This window comes from Felis catus, chromosome B2 (genome assembly GCF_018350175.1).
Source record: "Felis catus isolate Fca126 chromosome B2, F.catus_Fca126_mat1.0, whole genome shotgun sequence".
In the NCBI taxonomy this organism is placed as follows: domain Eukaryota; kingdom Metazoa; phylum Chordata; class Mammalia; order Carnivora; family Felidae; genus Felis; species Felis catus.
The window spans coordinates 98,357,040-98,378,626 of record NC_058372.1 but is presented as its reverse complement, the minus strand read 5'-3'; the positions used below and the strand labels follow the sequence as shown (position 1 = coordinate 98,378,626).

Here is a 21,587-nt window from a genome sequence, read left to right as displayed (position 1 = left end):
TTTCTGGCTGCAACAGCAAAGTCATTGAATTAAGGGCTAGATCCTGTGGGGCCTTTGCAAATACACTAAGTTGGAGCGACCAGTTTTTTACCATCTGCTAATAAAAGGGACATGGGACGGTTCTAAAATCCTGGTAACCCATTTATAGTGGACTTAAGAATACTTTTTACACTGTGTATTTAAATATGGGTGTGTCTAATTTTTGGCACATTCATTTCAAGCCAAATAACGAGTCATACTCAAGAGCTAGGAAGGGCCCGGCTGGGAGGCTGCCCTAGTTTCCTGAGTGTGACCTGGCTGAGTTCCCTGCCTCTTCTAGCAGAGAGCAGGCATTTCCCCTTGCCTCCCTTCCCTTGCCTGCCTCTTAGCTAGAGCCGGGAGCAGTGAGTGTTCAGGTCTTACTGGGTCTCTGAGGGTTTCCAGAGGAAAGCAAAGAGAGAATAAAGAGGGAGAACCACAGGGCACCCAGCTCTTTCTGGTCCCTGGATCTCAAGGAGAGGGACCCTCCCATTTATTCCTCTGTTTTGTATTTCTCACATAACCGTGTCATTTCCTCTAAACAAGAAACAGATTCGTATGATGCCAGGCTTTCATCTGTCACGTTGCATCCACACTGGTGTGGTGGAGCCCAAACACACCTGGGCCCCATACTAGCTCTGTCACTTGCTGTGTAACATGTTGCAGGACAAAGAATCTCTGTGACCCTCAGTCTCTTTTCCAGTAAAATGGGACTGTTTTGATCACTGAAATTATGGTTATACCCATAGTAGCTGCTCAATAAATGAGAATTGATGTATATTTAATTCGTTGAATGACCGCGGGTGCCTTCACATTCAGCCCTGTTTTCCTTATCAGGAATATGAGGAAGTTGATCCCAAAGGACTCTCAAGCCCTTTTCAGCATTGACAGTTCTGCAGGTCCTCACTCCAAAGCCTGCTTTTAACACTGGGGATCTAGCCTCTCTCCCACACACCCCTCCGTTTCCCCTTTAGTAGTGGTCTAACGACACCCCCACCCCCCACCAAGACCCTCTTGCCCTCTCACTTCTCAAGCCGCTTGTTGAAGCTGCAGACTGCCAGGTTCCCCGGACTTCAATCCGTGCCCATTGTCCTCAGCCCGGGTCTTGGGACAGACTTGTCGCAGGGCGTGGCGGACCCTAAGCCTGGATCCATCGTGGGGCGCCCGGGCCATGGCTCTCCTGGTAGGAGAGGTGAAGAGAGCACAGACGTTCCGGCGCCACCTACGGACCCGCCAGCTTCTGCAAACTTCTTGCCCAGCCCTAGCGCCCTATCCGCCCGGCGCTCAGAAGCCGCTCGAAGAGTTGGTACCGCTCAAGGGTGGGTGGCCTCGCCTGCCCGGGAACGGCTAGCTCTGCAGACGCGGGGACCGGGATGGAGGCCGCGGGGCGCTGTCGGGCGCCGGGCGGCGCAGACCCCGAACTTCTCAGTCCCAGCCAGCCCCGCCCGGGTCTCCGACCCCCAAGCGGAACGGGGCATCCGCAGCGCCACGCCCTCGGGCACCACCCTGCAGGCGTGGGCGGGCCCTGGGCCGCCCGGGCCCCAGATTGCGGGGTAATGAGATGCTAATGAGGCGCGAATAAAGGCTCACGGGCCGAGCGCCCGGCGCCAAAGCTCTTACCCCGCCGAACTCCCCTGCCCCGCGCAGCCGGCGCGCCGCCCCGCGTCCGCCGCTTTCCCCTTGCGTCTCCTTCACCTCCCCTTCCTCCGCCCCCGCCGTCCCACCCACCCCCGGGACGCCCGCCGGGCAGGAAGCGGCCCCTCCCGGCTCGTGAGAGGCCCGGTAAGTTGTCCAGCTGAGCCAGCTGTGCGCCCCCTGCCCGCGGGGGGTGAGGGTGGGGCTCGCTTCCGGGGAAATACGATCCTGGGCGCTCGGGAACTCCGCCTGGCGGGTCCCAGCCGTCTCCCCTCGCCCCCCGCCCTGCTCAGTTCCTCTCCAGACTTTATCGTCCAGAGCGTGGATGCCCCCCCCCCCCCCCCCCCCCAGTGCCAGTGGTCCAGCTCCCTCTCCATCCTTCCACACTGCTCCGTCCCTGGCACATCCTTTGTCCTGGCGTTTGAAGGCTAAGTCGCCCCTTCTGTACGCATTTGCTGAGATCTTCCTCCTTCCATTTCCCCTACCCCCAAGAGAGACCTTTGCCTTTTCCGGCTGCCCGCGTCCAGGTGACACGCAGCGGGTAACTTTAGTTTCTTTCTCCTGCCTCGGCCTGGTCCGCTGGGCTCAAGCTGGGACCGGTAGAGTGGCCGAGTGGGTTCGGGGGAGGGGATCATCTCTGAGGACATGTCCCTATTGATGCCACCTAATTTCCCCGGGGGCAGCCCCGTCCTCTGTACCCTCTTCTTTCTCCCAGCCCCAGCGTGAGAAGGCCCCCTCGACATCCTTCAAGTTGTGTGGGGGCCCGAGCGAGGGAGAGGGGGACAAAGAGAGGCCTTGTCTGGGGAGATTCCTGGGAGAGCGCGCCCGGGGCGCACGGGGGAATGGGGCGGGGCCTCGATGCGAGTGGGAAGAAGCTGGGAAGAGGGAATCCGGCTGTCACCCCCACCCCCCACCGGCCGCGAGGCCCACTGGAGCAGCAGCCAGTCACAGGGGAAGTGTTTTGACCACAGTGAGTCAAATAGACCTAATCTTCCCTCACCCCAGTCAGTCGCAACATCCTCCGGCTGTTGAGGTGGTTTGGCGGGGAGGAAAGTGGAACCTACGCAGTTAGAGGCTGCCTCCCCCTCTTCAGGAGGCAATCACGAGTGCTAAGGAGGAAAACTTTGTTCCTGGCATAAGACACACCCCACACCCAGCGAAGCACTGAGGTCATGGAGGGGCGCCCGCACAGGGAGGCAAAGGGTGAGATGGGGCAGTCGGTGTGCTCTGTGGCTGGGATGGCAGGTATTAGGTTTGTCCCTGTCTGCAAGGAAGACTCTCCCTCTGGGCTGCCTGCCCTCTCCACGTCAGAGAAATTCTCCCACGCCCAGCTTCCAGGGCCTCATAAAGGCAGGATGAGAATTCCTGCTCCCAGCGCCCCAGAGATGGAGGGGAGATTGGAGCTCCCTGGAAAGGAAAGCTGAGCTGAAGATTCCCTGTCTTCCCGCCCACCCGCTGTGCCTAAGACTGCTGATTTCTCATTTCCAAATTTGGCAAATTTCACTTGGAGTGAAATCCTTGGGGTGGAAGGATAGCAATTGTCTCTGGAGCAGATTGGGAGTGGGCTGGGAGGAAGGAGCAGGGCCAATCAGGGGTGGACCCAGAGCCCCCTGAGGACATCAGCCTGCTTTTTTCTCCTCCTCATCCTTCTCCTTTCGTCCTTCCTCCAGCCTCTTCCCCTTCTCTTCCCTCCTTCTCTCCAGAAGCCGCCTGCCTCTGTTCAGCTGCCCCGGTCCCTGGGAGCGTCAGGGGCCTCATGGCTTCACCCACCTCCACCAACCCAGCACATGCCCACTTCGAGAGCTTCCTGCAGGCCCAGCTGTGCCAGGATGTGCTGAGCAGCTTCCAGGGGCTCTGCGGGGCCCTAGGGATAGAGCCCGGTGGGGGGCTACCCCAATATCACAAGATCAAGGCCCAGCTCAACTACTGGAGTGCCAAATCGCTGTGGGCCAAGCTGGACAAGCGAGCGGGCCAGCCTGACTACCAGCAGGGCCGGGCTTGTGCCCGCACCAAGGTGGATATGCGCTGCAAGGGAAGGGGCTCGGACAATTGGGGAAGGGGGGGGGTCAGAGGAGGGAGATTGGATGCCATGCCCGTACTGCCTTGTGTGTTCACAGTGCCTGGTGGTGGGCGCGGGACCTTGTGGGCTGCGGGCTGCTGTGGAGCTGGCACTGCTGGGGGCCCGTGTGGTGCTGGTGGAAAAGCGCACCAAGTTCTCTCGCCACAACGTGCTCCACCTCTGGCCCTTCACCATCCATGACCTGAGAGCACTCGGCGCCAAGAAGTTCTATGGGCGCTTCTGCACAGGCACCCTGGACCACATCAGTGAGCACCACGTGGTGTCCTAGAGGGGCGGGTGAGCCTGGGTCTAGAGACAGTGGGGGGCTGCTGGGACAGACAGCCAAGAGGCCGAGTGGACAAGATTCACTTCAGCCAGGTGACCTGAAGGACTCAGGTTCCTCATCTGTAAAATGGGCAGTTGAACTGAGTGATCTCCAAGACCTTTTCCAGCTCTGACCAGGAGAGCACTAGTGCTGGGGGGTGGGGGGGTGGGGTTGTGTGGCCCTGGGGTCTCTGGTCTTAATCTCCTCTCTCTTCCAGGCATCCGACAGCTTCAGCTGCTTTTGTTGAAAGTGGCATTACTCCTGGGGGTGGAAATTCATTGGGGTGTCACTTTCATTGGCCTCCAGCCCCCTCCCAAAAAGGGTAAGTACTTCTCTGCTCCCAAGACTCCCATCTGCCAAGGGTATTTTGGTCTATGGAAGAAAAAGGATGGGGTTGAGAGTCACTGGGTCACCCTTGCTATAGTGTGGCCGTGTACAAACCACACTGAACCTCATTTTGAACATCTGTACAATATGTCCTTCCTCAGCTACTTTCCACATTGTTGTAAAGGTGTAATTTGATAGCGTGTCATTGCTTGCTAAACCATACACTGCAAAGCACCTTATGCATTTGTTTCACTGGCTTGTCCTGGGAATGTAGGGGCCCCTTCAGACTTCCACACCTTTGTGCCTCTCATACCTCCTGTCCCAGGTTGTGGCTGGCGTGCCCAGCTCCAGCCCAGCCCCCCAGCCCAACTGGCCAACTATGAATTTGATGTCCTCATCTCTGCTGCTGGAGGTAAATTCGTCCCTGAAGGTGAGTGGTCCTTTCCCTCAAAGAAGTCAGCATCTTGGGCTCCTCCTGGGCCTTTCTAGGCTATCATACTGCTCATTCTGTTGCCAATTCGCACCTACCTCCACTTGCGTCCACTTCTAGGCTTCACAGTGAGGGAGATGCGTGGCAAACTGGCCATTGGCATCACGGCCAACTTTGTGAACGGGCGAACGGTGGAAGAGACGCAGGTGCCCGAGATCAGCGGTGTGGCCAGGATCTACAACCAGAGCTTCTTCCAGAGCCTGCTCAAAGCAACAGGTTGGGACCTCCCCCTGTAAGATCTCCCCTCCCTCTGGCTGTCTGTGGGCTGGCTCCTTCCTCTCCCTGCCCACCCTGTTCTCAGTCCAGGTAATCCCACACTTTCCAACTTTGTGGTCTTGGCAGCAAAGAACCTGTGCCCCGGGTGATTCAGTAGGCATAGCCCCGCTTGGCCATCCAGCATGATAAGTCGGAAATCTCTCACAAATGCATGGGCTTTTGCTTTGTGTTTCATTATATATGACTTTTTTTTAATTTTTAAAAAAGTTTTATTTATTTGAGAGAGAAAGAACATGAGCAGGGGAGGGGCAGAGAGGGAGAGAGAGAATCTCAAGCAGGTTCTGTGCCGTCAGCGCAGAGCCCAACACAGGGCTTTGACTCACGAACCGTGAGATCGTGACCTGAGCCAAAATCAAGAGTCGGATGCTTAACTGACTGAGCCACCCAGGCGCTCCTCTTCATGTATGATTTAACATAAAAATGATATAGATTAAAAATGAAAGTGGTGCTTCCAGAAGATGCTCTAGATGTACTTTGGCTTTGCAATGCCATGCCTCCCTGGGGTGTACACACCCCAGTTTGAGAAGCCTGGCTCTCATCTGCAAGCATGGTGCAGGTCTCCTAGCTGCCACCCGTCCAAGTTTCTCTCTTTACTCCCAAGTCCTCAGGCCTCCCAGGCCCAGGACAGATGGTTCATCCATCGTGCCACCAGAACTCACGGGCCCGTGTGCAGGGGACACCCACTGCAGTCTAAGCTGTGATCCCAGCTCTCAGAGGTCAAGCATGGCTGAGGTGTTTGGAGAGGTGACACAGGATAAGGAGACACACCTCCCTTTGTTTTGTCCTCCCCCCCACCCAACCCACAGGCATTGATCTGGAGAACATTGTGTACTACAAGGATGACACCCACTATTTTGTGATGACAGCCAAGAAGCAGTGCCTGCTGCGGCTGGGGGTGCTGCGTCAGGTGGGGCCCGGGCCCTGGCAGGGAGGGTCTGGGCAGTGGGCCCTGAGAGGTAGAGGCCAGCCCTGGACACAGTGTTGCCCCCTGGTGTGGAGGAGGGAGCCTGTCCTCTTCTGCCTGTGCCCTGACATTTTCTCCACAACGAGCTCTTCTCCCCTGGGATTTCCATGGCAACCTGAATCCTATTCCCATCCCCTGTACCAGTCATGGAACTACATGTGTAAACTCCATGAGGGCAGGGGTTTTGTCTCTTTGTCCTTTTTGTTTGCTGATGATTCCTAGGGCCTTGAAGGGTGCCTGGTGTGTAGTCAGCACTCAGTGAATATTTGCTGAATGAACTAGTTGAATACCTACTATGTGCTAGGTACTGTGTTGAGAATTTTATATGGATTTTCTCGCCTAAATTCTCATAAGTACCTTGAGAAGTTAGGTATGTCATCTCTAAATGATGGGGAAACAGCCTGAGAAGTTCAGAGCTCAGTCCAAAGCAAGTGCACGATGATAACAGTAATGGTACGAGGCCTTGAGGGCAGGGTGGGGCTTGGGAGCCCCCTAGCAGGGTGAGTGCTGAGGAAGGGGCTGGAGGATGGGAGGCAGGATGTTCGCATTCTGGTCCAGCTCAGTCTTCAGCTGCTACATAGTCCGAGGAAGCACTGTCTTAGGGCCTCCGTATGTGCACCTTCTCCGCCCAAGGGGATGGGCTGCCCAGTTGACCCTGCTGGTTCTGATCTGTCCTGTAGGACTGGCCAGACACTGACCGCCTGCTGGGCAGTGCCAATGTGGTGCCCGAGGCTCTGCAGCACTTTGTCCGGGCAGCTGCTGACTTCGCCACCAATGGCAAGCTCGGGAAGCTGGAGTTTGCCAAGGACGCCCACGGGCGGCCTGACATCTCTGCCTTTGACTTCACAAGCATGATGCGGGCAGAGAGTTCTGCTCGAGTGCAGGAGAAGCACGGTGCCCGCGTGTTGCTGGGGCTGGTGGGGGACTGCCTGGTGGAGGTGAGGAGGTCAGGGCTCCCTGATTGGGGGAGGAGGAGGGACTTCCAGAGGCACAGGGGCTCCATGGTTGGGAGAGGAAGGTTGCCTCCTGGGAAGGAGGGGGTAAAAAAAGGTTTGCTCTTTGTGGTGAGGAGCGAGGGCTGCTTGGTGTGATGTGTGGTCCCCTCAGCTATGATTTTGGGGGCACCTGGGCTTAGGACTCCTAGCGGACTCTCACTGAACCACTTCCTTTCTTTCTGACCCTGCAGCCCTTCTGGCCCCTGGGCACTGGAGTGGCTCGGGGCTTTTTGGCAGCCTTTGATGCCGCCTGGATGGTGAAGCGGTGGGCAGAGGGCGCTGGGCCCCTAGAAGTGTTGGCAGAGCGGTGAGGCCTGAGTTGGGGGGTGGGAAGGGCAGGGGTAGAAATAGGAGTAGGATCAGGAAGAGGGTGGGGGTGCTGGGCAAATAGGGTGGGGGGCACGGGCAAGAGGATAAAGAAAGGCCTGGTAGTTCTTGAGAGATGGGTGCTGATTCGTGCTCCCGCTTGTGCCCTTGCCTTTGCACTTACTCCCCCAGGGAGAGCTTGTACCAGCTCCTCTCACAGACGTCCCCAGACAACATGCACCGCAACGTGGCCCAGTATGGGCTGGACCCAGCCACCCGCTACCCCAACCTGAACCTCCGGGCCGTGACTCCCAATCAGGTCAGACCCCCTGGCACCTACCAGACTCCAGGCCTGCCCTGTCACTGCCCCTGTGGGTGAGCCCTACCCCAAGCAGGCCCCTCCCCACTGGGCTGAGGCAGACTGTCAGCCTGCCTTGAGACCTGAAAGGGTCTGCCTTAGGTACGAGACCTGTATGACGTGCTGGCCAAGGAGCCTGTGAGGAGGAAGAGTGACAAGATAGATGGAGGAAAGCCAGCCACAGGTGAGCAAGCTCTCCTCCGGAGGCAGTGTCCCAAATATTTACCACCCAGTGTGGTGCAAGCACCAGCCATCAGCACAGTTTGCAGCCTTAGGCTGGGAGCAGAGCGCTGGGACACGGCCGATGGTGGGGACGTCTGGGGGCCTCCTGCAGAGTGGAGAGGCAGCAGGGCACCGAGCAGTAACCACTTGCCAGTCTGTGTGCACGATATCAGTATTTCAACAACCGCTACCGCCCCGACAGCCAGAGTGGCTGATGGCAGCCGTGCTGCCCTTCCAGCCTTGCAGACCCAGACCTGCCCTCCCTTTGAGTCTCTGGACCCCCCTTGTCCCCCAGTTTGTAGCCTCCTGCCCTCTGTGCTTAGCAGTGATTGCACCTAATTCATCACTTTATTCCAAGAAGAGAAAATTGGGAGGAAAGCAGTGATGCTCAGTGAGCACTAAGTTGGTGCCCTTGCAGGGGTGGGTCCTGCCTCCACCTCCCATACTGACCCCCGTGCCCATCACCCAGGTTGCCTTTGAGCCAGGGCCCTTCAGCACAGCACAGCCTCCTCTCTCAGGGTCGACAGGCACCCAGGAGGAATTGCTACGCTGGTGCCAGGAGCAGACGGCTGGGTACCCAGGTGTCCATGTCACCGACTTGTCTTCCTCCTGGGCTGACGGGCTGGCTCTGTGTGCCCTGGTGCACCGGCTGCGGCCCGGCCTGCTGTGAGTTGCAAATTGGGCTCAGGGGTCCCTGGCAGTCCATCCCTCTTTCATGCCTCTGTTCCTCCTTCCACCTCAGGCAGTGTGGACTGGTGGGGAGACCACTGTGTAGGAGTTACGCAGTTGAGTCCCAGGACCGCCACTTTCTGGTAGTCCTGCTCACGTCACTTCCCTGCCTGAGTCTCGTGAGAGTCTAGTGCATTCAGTAGGGGAGGTTTGTGAGTGGTGGAGCACCCCCCCACCCAGGCCAGAAAGCCGTCACTGGGCGGGTGGGGAGCGGGAGGGGGTGTGTACAGCAGAGAATCATCCCCCCCATGTCCTATGCTCCCTTTACACCCCACCAGCCCCTGCCTGCTGCCCTCTCCCACTTCGATGGGGTCAGGTTCTGGTCTCCCATTGGCTTTTCTCCCCGACATCCCACAGGGAGCCCTCAGAGCTGCAGGGGTTGGAGGCCCTGGAAGCAACTGCTTGGGCACTGAGGATGGCAGAACATGAGCTGGGCATCACGCCCGTGCTGTCCGCAAAGGCAGTGGTGACAGGGAGCGACCCGCTGGGCCTCATTGCCTACCTCAGCCACTTCCACAGTGCCTTCAAGAGCATGCCCCACAACCCAGGTAGCCTGGAGGGTATGTGGGTGGGAAGGAGGTGGGGAAGGCACCCTCTGAGGGACAGCTGGGAGACATACCCTGGACTGGACTGTAACGGTCTGTTCCGGAGGTCCAGTTTTGGTTTCCCATCCGTGCTGACAGGCTCTGTCACTCAAAGCTCTCTGGGGACTTCCAGTGCTGTGCTATTCCTTGGCAAACTGCACAGGACCCTGCAGCGGACCCGTGCCCAGGTGGGGAGTCTGGGCAGGGTTGCAGCTGGGCAGCGCGTTGCTAGTGGGAATCCTTGGGGTGATGGGAGGACGTTCAGAATCAGGGGAGGGCTGGGGGCTCAGAGCTCCCATGCTTAGAGTGTAGGACTTGTTGCAGGAAAATGGGGAGGATACTGGTGGCAAGAAGCCGCGCCTGGAGGTAAATGCATGTAGGGGCTAGACAGTCCCCTGCTGTATTCCCTGGGTCCTGTCCTATGTCCTGTCCCCCCATGTCTTTCTCCCTACCCCATGCCCTGTAACCCACCCCCACCTCCCCCCCACATCTGGGTTCCCTTCCTGTCTTGCTTCTTTTCCAGCTCTTTCTATTCTCTGCATACAACCACTCTCCAGCCCCTCTACCTCCCTGCCCGAACACTTACCTCCTTAGGTAGATGCTAAGACCCCAAGTACTGAGGAGCCACCTGTCCCAGAGGCTGGTGTACCCCTGACACCCCCACCCCAACACCAAGAGGTGAGAAAGGGGGCCCTGTCTGCAGGCAGAGGCCTGGGGAGGGCAAGGAGGGGTGTTTCAAGGATCGGGAAGATCTTTGCTGCTGGCCTCGACTCCAGCTGACCCTGTGGTCTGGGGTTCGGTGCAGGCTGGTGCTGGGGACTTGTGTGCACTTTGTGGGGAACACCTCTACATCCTGGAACGCCTCTGTGCTGACGGCCGTTTCTTTCATCGGAGCTGCTTCCGCTGCCATACCTGTGAGGCCACACTGTGGCCAGGGGGCTATGAGCAGCACCCAGGAGATGGTAAGTTGGCGTGGGAGATCTCCACAGACACTTTGGCCCTGTCCCTGCCTGAGGGCAAGGATCTTGAAACTGCAGGGGAAGTAGGTACTGGGCATGAGGTGGCAACAGGCTCAAGATGGCACTTGAGTTCCCCTGGGTTTAAGGTCTCCTCTGCCCCCTCCAAATCTCTAAATGTGGGGTTCTGAGGAACCAGGACACCAGCAGAAATTCACCTGCAAATCCAGAGTCCTGCCACCCCCGCCTTCCCTGATAAACTGAGTATCTGGGCATTGGGCTGCCTACATCTTATGTCTTCTCCCCTCCTCCACCCTTCCCAGGACATTTCTACTGCCTCCAGCACCTGCCCCAGACAGGCCACAAAGAGGATGGCAGTGACCAAGGCCCTGAGAATCAGGTAAAAGCTGTGAAACTGTAGGGAGTGTGGGAAACAGTAAAGGGATCTAAGCCCCAGCTAACTTTGCTGGGGCTAACTGGATGTTCTCCAGAAAAAAAGCTCCATGAAGGTAGGGTTTTTTATTTTACTTATTGATTTATCTGAAATGTTTAGAACACTGCCTGACCCGTTGCAGTAAATGGCATAAGTGAATGAATGCCAGAACCCACATTTATCTAACGGGGCAGCGTCAACTCCACAATGGGCAGATCACTGACCAGACTACATGGTGGCTTTTCCAGGACCTCCCCACACCTGATGAAAACAGCATGCCATCAGGGCCCTCGGCTTCTGTCACCCCCCAGGAGGGGACCGGTCCTGTCCCAAGCACCAGCCGGCCTACCCGTCAGCGGATCCGCCTCTCCAGCCCGGAACGCCAGCAGCTGTCCTCCCTTAATCTCACCCCTGACCCGGAACTGGAGCCCCCACCCAAGCCTCCCCGCACCTGCCTTGCCGTGGCCCGCCAGGCCCTGGAAGGCAGCTTCGTAGGCTGGGGAGTGCCAGTCCAGAGCCCTCAAGGTGACTGCTTGCCCAGACACGCACACCCAGGGTGGGGATGCCATGGGTGGTACTGGGATTCCTGAAAGGGGAATGCTGGGGAATCGAAAGGGAGGTGTGGGGCCCACGCCATGTCTCCTCTGCTCAGTTCCTGTGGCTATGGAGGAAGAGGAGGAACAGAGTCCCTCCTCCAGTGAGGAAGAAACAGAGGAAGAGGAAACTGTGACTTTGGACTCAGACACAGAGCAGGTGAGTAGGAGGAACCTGGCCACCTATTCCACTGAAGCCAGCACACATCCACCAAATACGCCCCACAGCCCACCACAGGAAAAACCTATAGAATGCCCTCTCCTTTGAGCCAGTTTCTCAGAATGTCTTCTCACCCAGTGTGACTCCAGTCTCTAAGCCTCTTATCTTTTCTACCAGAACTTACCCTACTTACCTCCAGCTCAGGAAGCTTTGGTCCCTTCCAAACAAAGCTTCCCCAGCCCCTATCCAGCAGTGGGGCCAGGCCCTACCCCTGACCGGCCTGACTCTGCCATAGGCTCTGAAGATCTTGGCCAAGAACTCAGGCACCATGAGCAAGTACCCAACATGGCGTCGGACCCTGCTGCGCCGTGCTAGGGAGGAGGAGATGAAGCGGTTCTGCAAGGCCCAGGTGAGGGGTCTAGGGGTTTGCAGAATTTCTGATAGGGTCAGAGTTCTGACGTGGGATCAGACTTTCTCCGGTGCTCTTTCTTGAACAATCCAAAGACTCCTGGGCCTCCTGTCTTGCACCCCTCAGGCTGTCCAGCGGCGACTAAATGAAATTGAGACCGCTCTAAGGGAGCTGGAGGCTGAGGGCGTGAAGCTGGAGCTGGCCTTGAGAAGCCAGAGCAGTGAGTAAAGATAGGAAGAACAAGCTGGGACACCCCTCTGCCTCCTAGCCGTGCATTCAGCCCCAGCAGTCCCTCACACCACCAGGCCCTGCTTCCAGCAGACTCCACTCCTCATGCCCCTGACACCTGTGACCCTGGTTAGGGACTGCCTGACCACCACCCCCCACTCTTCCTTCCCATCAGCATCCCCAGAACAGCAAAAGACACTGTGGCTAGAACAGCTGCTACAGCTCGTTGAGAAGAAAAACAGCCTAGTGGCGGAGGAGGCTGAGCTCATGATCACGTAAGGGGAAGGGGGTGGGGACAGTGGCAGTAGCCAGACCCCAGCCAGCAACTTGGGCACCTGGGACAGCCGTGCCTCTTCACTCTGCCCTCCACAGGGTGCAGGAGCTGAAACTGGAGGACCAACAGTGGCAGCTGGACCAGGAGCTACGAGGCTACATGAACCGGGAAGGTAGGTGGGGTGTAGAGAGAGGCGGACATCATGAGGCTGGTGTTTGCAGCCTTGTGACCTCAGACACTGATCAAGCAATGTGGTCCTCTAGTCTGAGTGCCTCTGAAACATTTCAGGAGGAAGCCAGAGAATGGGGCTTCAAGCCCCTACTCTGCCTTCAGTTCAATCAGGGCTGCACAATTAGGCTTTTATGTAAGATTGCTTTTAAAAATGGTGCTGCTGCTGGGGTGCCTGGCTGCCTCAGGTGGAAGAACGTGCAACTCTTGATCTCGAGGTCATGAGTTTGAACCCCACGTTGAGTATGGAAATTACATATGTACATACATACATATGTATATGTGTACACACACATATATACAATTACATATTACATGTATACATATGTATCATATATATGTATATATACAAACCAATCAATCTAAACTAAAATAAAAATGGTGCTACTACTAAACAAGGCTAGAAAACCACTGTTGTTTTTTTTTTTACAGTGCTCTTCCTCATTTTACAGATGAGGAAACTTACCCTACCTAGTTGTGGAAGTCACATAGGCCAGTATTAGGTTGTGCCTCTCCTGCCTCCCTGTCCGGTTCCCTGTTCTCTAAGCTTTGTCTTCTTCTTCAGAATTCCTGAAGACCCCTGCTGACCGGCAGGCTGAGGACCAGGTCCTGAGGAAGCTGCTGGATGTGGTGAACCAGCGAGATGCACTTATCCGCTTCCAGGAGGAATGCAGGCTCAGTGAGCTGGCCTCGGAGCCCGGGGCCCAGGGCTAGAAGTGGGGGGTGGGGGTGGGGGGGCTGCCTGCCCTCTTCCCTATGAGGAAGACCACCTCACCCGAGGACTATGCCACCCTGTTCATCTGGGCTGCCTGGGAGGGGCCTCATTGTTTACAATAAAAATGTTCCTGTCACACACAGGCCTAAGGCTGCCTGCAGGTGAGATGCAGGGAGGGCAGATGTATAGGAGCCTGACAGTTTATATTATGACAGTCACACTGACTGATGCTTGACCCCAATCACTGCTTCTACAACAAAAACACAGAGCCACAAAAGTGTCAAGCTTTATTGTTCCTCAGATCTGTCCCCCTCCTGCTGTCCCAGGAACAGGGCTGCCTGAGACTCTGGGTCCAGGTCGTGGGCCTCCCTTGCCCTTCCCAGCATATGCTGGAGCTCAGCCCGGGCCCTAGATAAGCCCTTGGCCTCCTGCATGTGGAAGAGATAGACTGCACCTGCCCCCAACAGCAGTCCTACACTGGGAGCCCAGAGCATTATGGCAACCTCCCTGACCCCTCCCCCGGCTGCCAGAGCACACAGCAACGCCAGAAGGAGCAGCCCTAGACCGATCACGTAGCCGGCGAAGGTGGCCCACCAGCGAGCTTGAGCCATGCCAAGGTCCAGCTCTGCCCAGGCCTCCTTTAGCACACTGATCAACCGCGACCTTTCTGCTGGTCCTAGAACAAGGCAGGGTAGTGGGGCAGGAGAGAGAGGGTCAGAGTGGAGGAGCCGCCTTATGGTGGGGAGGGACCTGGGGAGAGGGTGGGGGGTGTCTTACCACCGTGAGTAGGGCTGGGGGTGTGCTGGGGGGGGCTGTGTCTCACACAGAGAGTAGCCATCAGGGCCTCGTGATCAGAGAGGGGGGTGCCACTGTGAGGATCACGGCCAGTGGTGGTTCTCAGAGTCTTACAGGAGATGTAGAACCCAGAAACTGCCTAGGAAAAGTAAGGGCCAGAGAGAAACATATTTGAGGCCCTCTTCCCACTCTCAAGCCATCAGTAATCTACGACTAGACCAGATGGACAAAAGATGAGCACAAGCTGGTGAAAGACAGAGACACAGTGGGTGAAGACACATTGATGGGAGAGGCCTGACCTTATATAGCACATAGTCAATGCGGATGCCAAAGGGAAATGGCTGTAACTCCCTCTGATTAACGTAGCAGTTCTCAGGTACCATCGTACAGCCTTCTTCAGAGCCCTAGGCGAATAAGTGGTTCATGCTAGGACACAGGGGAGTAGGAGGAGAGAAGCTGGGGGTGTAGACATGGAAATTATCAGGCAGGTCCTCACCTTGAAGTCCCGGGTCTCAAGGTAGGCATCATGCAGCCCTGTCCACTCCTTCAGCAGGCGGCAGCCCAGGTCCTTCGGGTGCAAGTTAAGGTCCCCACACAATAGAACCACATCGGCCTTCTTGGATGTGTGGCTGGGGGAACCAGGTTGGTGAGGCAGGAGTTCTCTCCTGACCAGCTGTGCCCACCTAGAAGTGGGGCCCTGGCCACCCCTCAACCCCTGACCCCATCCCACTTCCCCTGTCAAGCCCAGGCTCACACACTGGATGAACTGGGCCAGTTCCCAAGCTTGGGCCACACGATGTGCTAGGTAGATGTCCTTCTGTCGATTGTACTCGGCATGGAGCTGAGCAAGATAGGTCAGATTATAGCAGTTGAGACAGGGGGTCCCAAAGACCGGTCCGAATCATGCTGGTGTCTGTTACTTGGCATGATACTTGGTTAAAAGATGGGCAAACCTTGCCTACTGACCTTAGGAGATCCTGCCCCCACACCTCACCCCCAGGAAGCCCAACCAGAGGAGTCCCATCTCTCCCTCCCAGGACCAGGCCACCTGTCCCAGCCCCGCCAGCTTCACTCACATGGGTCACGTAGACATTGAGTACCAATCCACTTAGATGAAGCACCAGCAGACCCACAGCCTTCCCACAGAACCAGTCTCCATGATGGATCTGCAGGCAGGAGGGAGCTAGAACTCAGGGCACTGCCACCCTCCTCCTGCCCGTTCCTGCAGCCCAAGAAAGGCTGCCTCCTTTACCGTGTGGTACTGGGGGGTGGGAGAGGGTGGTGGAAGAAATCTGACCTAAGGCTTACCATGTAGGGGTACCCATTGAGGGTGTAGACGTGCTGGGTGATTTCCTGAATTGGATGTTTGGAGAAGACGCAGAGGCCACTGCCAATGACGCCACTGTAAACCAAGTTCTGGTTAACAGCCAGAAAAGCAGGAAGAGAAATACCCAGCTCTCTTCTCCCTGGTCACCCAGCTTGTATCAGCTACTTTTTCCTCGCTCTGTTGCTGAGATCAGCACCAGAGGAAATCTCAAAGCAACAGCCTTTGTGGGGTGACACAATGGAGTGTGACTTGGTAAGGCTGGGATGGGCTGAAGAGATAGGATCCTCCTGGTTCCACTTAGTCCTGCACCCACACACAGAGGAGAGGACTCGGGAAGACGGAGGAGGGTGCAGGTGGGATAGGGAGGGGCTGGCAGGGCCAAGAGCTTCCAGGTCTGAGAACAGACTTCCAGCCAGGAAGGTTTCTCACCTCCTGAAGTAGTGTGAGGCGGGGTAGGTAGGCAACAGCTTCTGTCTCAGGTACTGGAAGTCCTGCTCACTCCACACCTGAGGGAAGGGGTGAGGATGCCTGCCTGTCTCCCCCCCCCCCCCCCCACCCCGGGGAAAAGTCCTCTCCTGCGCCCCCAGCCGCCCCCGTCCCAGCCAGGGTTCCACACCAGTTCTGCCCTGCCCACCTCTTCCAGGAGAGCTAGGTCGAAGCTTTCCATGTTTAGAAAGTCTCCCAGGCGCTTCACGCGGTCACCCCGGTGCTTGCTCAGGTAGGGAATGCCCCTGAGGACGAGAAGGGTGGGGGGAGGTGACGGCTGGAGGCGCTCCGCTTCTCCGTGCACCACCGGAGCTGGGACCAGTTGCGGGCCTGGAGATGCGGATGCCCCCCGGGCCCGGACACCCTAGGGCACGGTGGAGCCGTGGCCCGGATGTGAGGAAGGCCTCCTCCCTCAGACTGTGGGTGCGAATGCAGCTGTGGCCCCCGGCCCACCCCGCGGGCGCTCTCACCAACAATTGAGGTTAAAGATCCTCAGTCGCAGAGAGAAGTTGGGCTTCATGGCGAGCGGTCCGGGGGCGCGGGACGGCGCTGCCTCCCCGGCGACGGCCGCGGCGGGGGCGGGGGCGAGCGGGCGGCACCTCCTCCGGGGGCGGCGCGCACAGGTGGTCGGCTCCGCCCCGCGCTCCCTCGAAGGCCGCGGCCTCCCAGCCCGCGCCGCGCAGGCCCTGGGCCCGGGTCCGAATCCACGTTACCCGGGCAACCGCCCCACTGGCTGCCAACCCACCCGGAAAGGCGATCTGCTGCGAAGTTGGGCGCTGCCGGGAGGCGAGGGCCGCGCGCGAGGTCCCTGAGGGGGGATACCGGAGAGGAGTTCGGGCGGGCGGCCAGCCGAGTGGAGGCACACGGGACACGGAGCTCTCCGTCCCTTCGCGCGGAAACTCCGTCCCTGGCCCCAGCCGCCCACGAGCCCTCTCTCGCCTCTCGCCCGGCTCAGCAGCAACAGGCGCAAAGTTGAGAAAAGACCCGCCCGTCGCCGCCCTCCCCCTCGCGTCCTTCCTCCCAGCAGGCGACGGGGGCGGGGCCGCACGGTTGCCCTGGCGACGCGCAGTGTTTGCGCTCGGAGCAGTCCCCCAGCGCCGCCATGGCTAGCCAGCTGCAGCGCGGGCCGAGGCCGGCCCCATACTGCTCCAAGTCACCGCCCGAGCAGCCGCTGCAGGTGAAGGTGGTGGGGCTCTTCAAAAGCTCCAGCTTTCACATCGCGAAGAGCGCTGCCGAGGTAACCGCGAGAAAACCGCAAGTGCGGATGGCTCTCCCGTCTCCTCGGGCTCGCGCTTCCTGGTGACCCGGGTCGAAGTTCGGGGACGTAGGGAGGTGGCCCTGGCGGGCAGCGTCAGTCTGTACCTCCCAGGGGTCAGGGTCGGGTCGGGCGGACGTTCCACTACCAGAAGGGCTACCTTTAAAGGGGGATCCGAGCAAAGGAAAATTCAGAATCTTGCTGGAAGGAGGGTAATTGCTATAGACCCACATTTTATTTCCACATTTTTACGTGAATTATAGATTTTAAAAATTCATGAAAAAATGTTTAAAAATAAGTGATACCGCATAACTACAGATTTTGTTATAAACTCCCTTCCCAAGTTTTTGGAAACTTCATTTGGGAAGGCTTCTTTTCCCTCCTTTAAATTTTCTATAGCAGTTACTGCATTCCAGTCGAATTAGGTGCTTAAGAAATTTCTTAACAAATGACCCACAAGTGCTTTGGAGAATCCAGATATTACTTTGCAAACACACAGACCGATATAAAAGGAAAAACACTTTAAGCAACTGGAAGAATTTGGCTGGGTCAGTAATGGTGCAGCACACCTATTATGCAAATGCAGAAGTAATTAAATATAGAAATGCAGAATTCAGCACATCTCTGGGGTTTGCTCCGGGAATGCCACTGTAGGATTATGCCAAAATCCTCTCCTTCAAAACCCTGCTAGACTCCAGGACCATGCACTATGTTTGTATCTCTCAAAGTATCCAGCCAGATACCTGATACAAAATGTTCTCAAACAGAAGAAATCTTAAGCAATTCCTGCCTTGTTGCCTGCTGTAAGTCCACAGTTAAGAAAAGTTTGTAACTGCATCAAATCAAGAAACAGTAACTGTTTGACCTTAAAACAGCCGGTTATTTTACCAGCAAAATGGGCTTATTTGGTAATAACACAGGAATTGCAATTTGAGACATAATGAGCTATGGCAAACCAAGGGCAATATGGGAGATCAAAGGAGAGGGACATAGATAAAAGGAAGAAGCTGGTAGGGGCTGCTCTGATAGAAAGGTGAGAGTTCAGGGTGGTGATGGTTTCTCACTGGTTGAGTTGTGGTATTATCCTATTGGCCAAGCTTGTTGCAGAGTATGGAGACATTCTCCCTTCCTTCTGCTGGAATAGTAAAATAGACTTCTTCCTGTAGGGAATGCATGGTGTATCTCTTCCTGACCTACTGTGGTCTGCAATTGAGTGGTGGTAAGGCATGAGAGCTCCCTCTTCTGGCCTCCTGACTCCATTAAAAAAAATTTTTTTTTTTAATTTTTCAATTTATTTTTTCTGAGAGAGAGCGCAAGGGGGAAAGGGGCAGGAGAGAGAGAGGATCTCAAGCAGGTTCCATATTCAGCACAGAGTCTGACATGGGGCTCCATCTCACGACCGGGAGATCATGACCTGAGTCAAAATCAAGAGTGGGATGTTCAACCGACTGAGCCATGCAGGTGCCCTCTGACTCCATTTTAAATGAGGCTTCCTTCATTCAATTTCACAGAAACTAATTTGAGAAGTTGGTGAAGTTTACATCAAGAGGAAGAGAACAAGTGAGAAGTCTGTTTAAATGATATGTGGATCATCAAAATAAATAGAAATTATGGACTGTTAGCTGGGCTGAGGGGATCTATAAAGTTTATGGCTTAAGTTGTATTTAAGGAGTTTGAGGGACTTTTTTCCCTTGTTTTTCTTTAGCTCCTTTTCTGAAGGCACATGTTTTCTGTGCCTGCTCCACACTGTAGAGAAGGTGTTGGCAATTTTTTTTTCTGTGAAGCCTGGATATTAAATTATTAGGCCTTCAGGGCCATAGGCTCTCAGTCACAACTACTTGACTGTGTCCTTGTGCAAAATCGGCCACAGACAATATGTAAATGAATGGTGCTTTTAATAAAACTTAATTAAGGATACTGAAATTTGACTTGCATATGATTTCACATGACATGGAATGATTCTGTTTCAACTGCTTAAAATCTAAAAATTCTTCTTAGCTCTCAAGTCTTACAAAAACAGGCGGTGTGCCAGATTTGGCCTGCTGGCCACAGTTTGCCACACCCTGTTGTAGAGGATACTAAGTCGAGAAAACAATGTCTTTGTTATATTAATAAGATTAATTTTCCCTTTCTTAAGCTTTTGCCTACTGTACCCCTATCTGAATATGAAAACATACGGATGTAAATTCTATTAGTTTATCTTAATAAAGGATCCTTGAATAATTTCTCAACATGATCATTGGGTGAGCAATCCTGAATACCTAATATGCTGACAGAGATTTAGATTTGTGAAGAGTAAGTATCACATAGATTCTGTTTTGGATGTAGTCTGTTCTAGACACTAAATTATGAAGAAAGTATGATTAAGTATGCTTAATTTGAAAACTACGGGGCTTATTAGTTATTCTAGGTGGTCCCCCAGTTAGAAACACAAGTGCCTCAAACTGAGCATGGACACTGGAACAAAGGACACATCGTCATCTGTTGGTTCGGCAATAGCCTAAGAAGGAAATGACCCAATTGCTATCGCCCTCTTTGGCTCCCCCTGGTCCCAAAGGCAGGATACACTCACGCCCTGGCTCTCTGCCCCTTGGAATATCCACCCCAGATGAAAAATGCCACGCCAGTGTCCTCTTTTAGACCACAGAAGGACCTCTAAGCACCTTCTTTTTTTTTTTTTTTAATTTTTTTAACATTTATTTATTTTTGAGACAGAGAGAGACAGAGCATGAACGGGGGAGGGGCAGAGAGAGAGGGAGACACAGAATCGGAAGCAGGCTCCAGGCTCTGAGCCATCAGCCCAGAGCCCGACACTGGGCTCGAACTCACGGACTGTGAGATCGTGACCTGAGCTGAAGTTGGACGCTCAACCGACTGAGCCACCCAGGTGCCCCTCTAAGCACCTTCTTTAGTGGAGAAGGAGCCAAGTGCAGCAGCCAGCTGTCCCTTTTCCCTAGTGGACACACCTACTCGGACCCACTCAGCAAGGTGAGGCCTAATTGGTATTGCCTTACCTGCCTTCTCTTGCTTTACCCAGAGGCAAAGTGCGACATGTCAGGACTCAAAACTTTTTTTGACAGGAATTGTTAACCAGTATGAACTTTCTCTGATTCATATAGACAAATTAATAAACGTGCTCAATACCTAAAATATTTAATATTTAGTATTTTCTATTGTTGTGGGGTGTAACCACAACAATATCCTTTTGGTCATTCTCTACGTATCAATAAATTAAAATAATAACATTTATTTATTTTAGTTAAAAGTATCTGTAGAGGGAGGAGGTGGGGGTGGGTGAAATAGGTGATGAGCACCAGGTGATGTATGGGACTGCTGAAGCCCTATATTGTACACCTGAAACTAATAAAACACTGCAGTTAAATAAAGTAACATTTTCTTTTCATTAAAAAAAAAGTTTAGATCCACTGAGGTTTAGTAATAATTTAATTTAGGAAAAAAACTGGTTCTAAAAGAACATGGCAAATTACAAAACTATTGGCATAAACTCATTTATTTTTTCTTTTGTTCATTCATTTGCTATGTGTGGATGGTCTACTATATGCCAGATGTCAAGGCCAGTGGGGGTACAGGAAAACTAGGATGTAGTCTTGGCCCTCAAGAAGCTTATACTCTAGAAGTGAGACACATAAACCAGAGCCCCAGTGTGAACTGGGTAGTGACTTACTGGAGATCAGCACAGGGGCCTCTGGGAGCAAGCAGGGGGCATCGAAGTCGGACTGTGTGCCTGGGTATCCACTGTATAAAACCTCTCGAAGTCCCCATAAAAATTGGGGGAAAATTATTTCTACTTTAAAAGAGAACTTACTCTATAATTATTCTGTTTTGAAACCTAGAGTCTGAAGAGTAATTATCCAACCAAATTTGAAGATCCTATAATAGTTCCTCTTCAAGAATTTGCATGGGATCAATATCTACAGGAGAAAAAAAGGGTAAAGGATATTTGGGATATGGGAAATGAGCAAAGTTTTGCCTAAATTATTTATCTGCGCATTGTTTGGGAAAAACTGAAGCAGTAATTTTAGAGCAACGAGATTTGATTTCTCTAAATCGTACACTTTCCCTAAATCATTTCAATCATTGTACTGGGCTGATTGTAAGAGAAAGCAAAACATTCACAGGATTTTCTTTTGAAAGACAGGTGATAGAGGCGAGTTTTAAACTCTCAATGCTGCTATTTACCCCCGCTGATGGTTAGCCTCCTGCCCTGCGCTTCACATACTCACACTGCCCATGACACCTTGGCACTCTTGGCCCTTCCGTGGAAGGTTTTGGTGGTGGACAGCACAGACACAGCCGAGGGCTGGTGTGGGGCTGTGGCCTACGGGAGCTCCAATGACAGGCACCAGGACCCCACAGGGCAGCCTTGTCCTAATTCAAGCTTTCTTCTCTGCATTCTCCCCACTAACAGCGCCCTTGGAG

General features: G+C 54.6%; 3 protein-coding genes across 14 annotated transcripts in view; 2 read left to right on the top strand and 1 right to left on the bottom strand.

The window, feature by feature from the left end:
• Positions 1-1,189: 1,189 nt before the first annotated feature.
• Positions 1,190-13,422, top strand: MICAL1 (microtubule associated monooxygenase, calponin and LIM domain containing 1). 7 transcript variants are annotated; one of them, XM_003986443.4, is made up of 25 exons: positions 1,190-1,337; positions 3,324-3,667; positions 3,771-3,978; positions 4,255-4,359; positions 4,690-4,794; positions 4,915-5,070; positions 5,937-6,037; positions 6,775-7,032; positions 7,281-7,396; positions 7,588-7,714; positions 7,856-7,937; positions 8,494-8,641; positions 9,062-9,252; positions 9,388-9,476; positions 9,613-9,654; positions 9,883-9,966; positions 10,094-10,250; positions 10,568-10,644; positions 10,926-11,202; positions 11,330-11,430; positions 11,726-11,839; positions 11,966-12,059; positions 12,243-12,342; positions 12,440-12,513; positions 13,135-13,422. In XM_003986443.4, the coding sequence occupies exons 1-25, from the start codon at positions 1,190-1,192 to the stop codon at positions 13,281-13,283; spliced, it is 3,447 nt and encodes a 1,148-aa protein (XP_003986492.2). In that variant the 3' UTR covers positions 13,284-13,422. The 7 variants fall into 7 exon arrangements, with proteins under 7 accessions (XP_003986492.2, XP_044914540.1, XP_044914539.1 ...); XM_045058605.1 differs by having other exon boundaries at positions 9,601-9,654; XM_045058604.1 differs by having other exon boundaries at positions 8,461-8,641.
• Positions 13,423-13,554: 132 nt separating this feature from the next.
• On the bottom strand, positions 13,555-16,498 carry SMPD2 (sphingomyelin phosphodiesterase 2). The gene is made up of 10 exons (XM_011282513.4): positions 16,363-16,498; positions 16,041-16,137; positions 15,836-15,912; positions 15,388-15,481; positions 15,156-15,245; positions 14,838-14,920; positions 14,576-14,708; positions 14,379-14,483; positions 14,062-14,218; positions 13,555-13,960 (listed from the first exon to the last, which is right to left on the bottom strand). The coding sequence occupies exons 1-10, from the start codon at positions 16,410-16,412 to the stop codon at positions 13,572-13,574; spliced, it is 1,275 nt and encodes a 424-aa protein (XP_011280815.2). The 5' UTR covers positions 16,413-16,498; the 3' UTR covers positions 13,555-13,571.
• A 496-nt stretch (positions 16,499-16,994) lies between these two features.
• Positions 16,995-21,587, top strand: part of PPIL6 (peptidylprolyl isomerase like 6) — a 31,939-nt gene continuing 27,346 nt past the window's right edge. For 5 of the 6 annotated variants that reach the window (XM_045058614.1, XM_003986442.5, XM_045058616.1 and 2 more), the window contains exons 1-2: positions 16,995-17,129; positions 21,002-21,097. In XM_045058614.1, coding sequence (XP_044914549.1) covers positions 16,995-17,129; positions 21,002-21,097 — 231 coding nt within the window. The remainder of the gene's footprint in view (positions 17,130-21,001; positions 21,098-21,587) is intronic. The other variant, XM_045058615.1, reaches the window with a different exon arrangement.

Bases quoted from the DNA above. Each gene is read 5' to 3' on its own strand.
- MICAL1 (XM_045058603.1), top strand. From the start codon at position 1,190: ATGGCTCTCCTGGTAGGAGAGGTGAAGAGAGCACAGACGTTCCGGCGC. The intron at 9,477-9,600 runs GTGGGGAGTCTG...CTTAGAGTGTAG, and splicing joins TGCAGCGGACCCGTGCCCAG to GACTTGTTGCAGGAAAATGG. The intron at 12,060-12,242 runs GTGAGTAAAGAT...CCTTCCCATCAG, and splicing joins GGCCTTGAGAAGCCAGAGCA to CATCCCCAGAACAGCAAAAG.
- SMPD2 (XM_011282513.4), bottom strand. From the start codon at position 16,412: ATGAAGCCCAACTTCTCTCTGCGACTGAGGATCTTTAACCTCAATTGT. The intron at 16,138-16,362 runs GTGAGAGCGCCC...TCTCGTCCTCAG, and splicing joins ATCTTTAACCTCAATTGTTG to GGGCATTCCCTACCTGAGCA. The intron at 14,709-14,837 runs GTGTGTGAGCCT...TGGTTCCCCCAG, and splicing joins GAACTGGCCCAGTTCATCCA to CCACACATCCAAGAAGGCCG.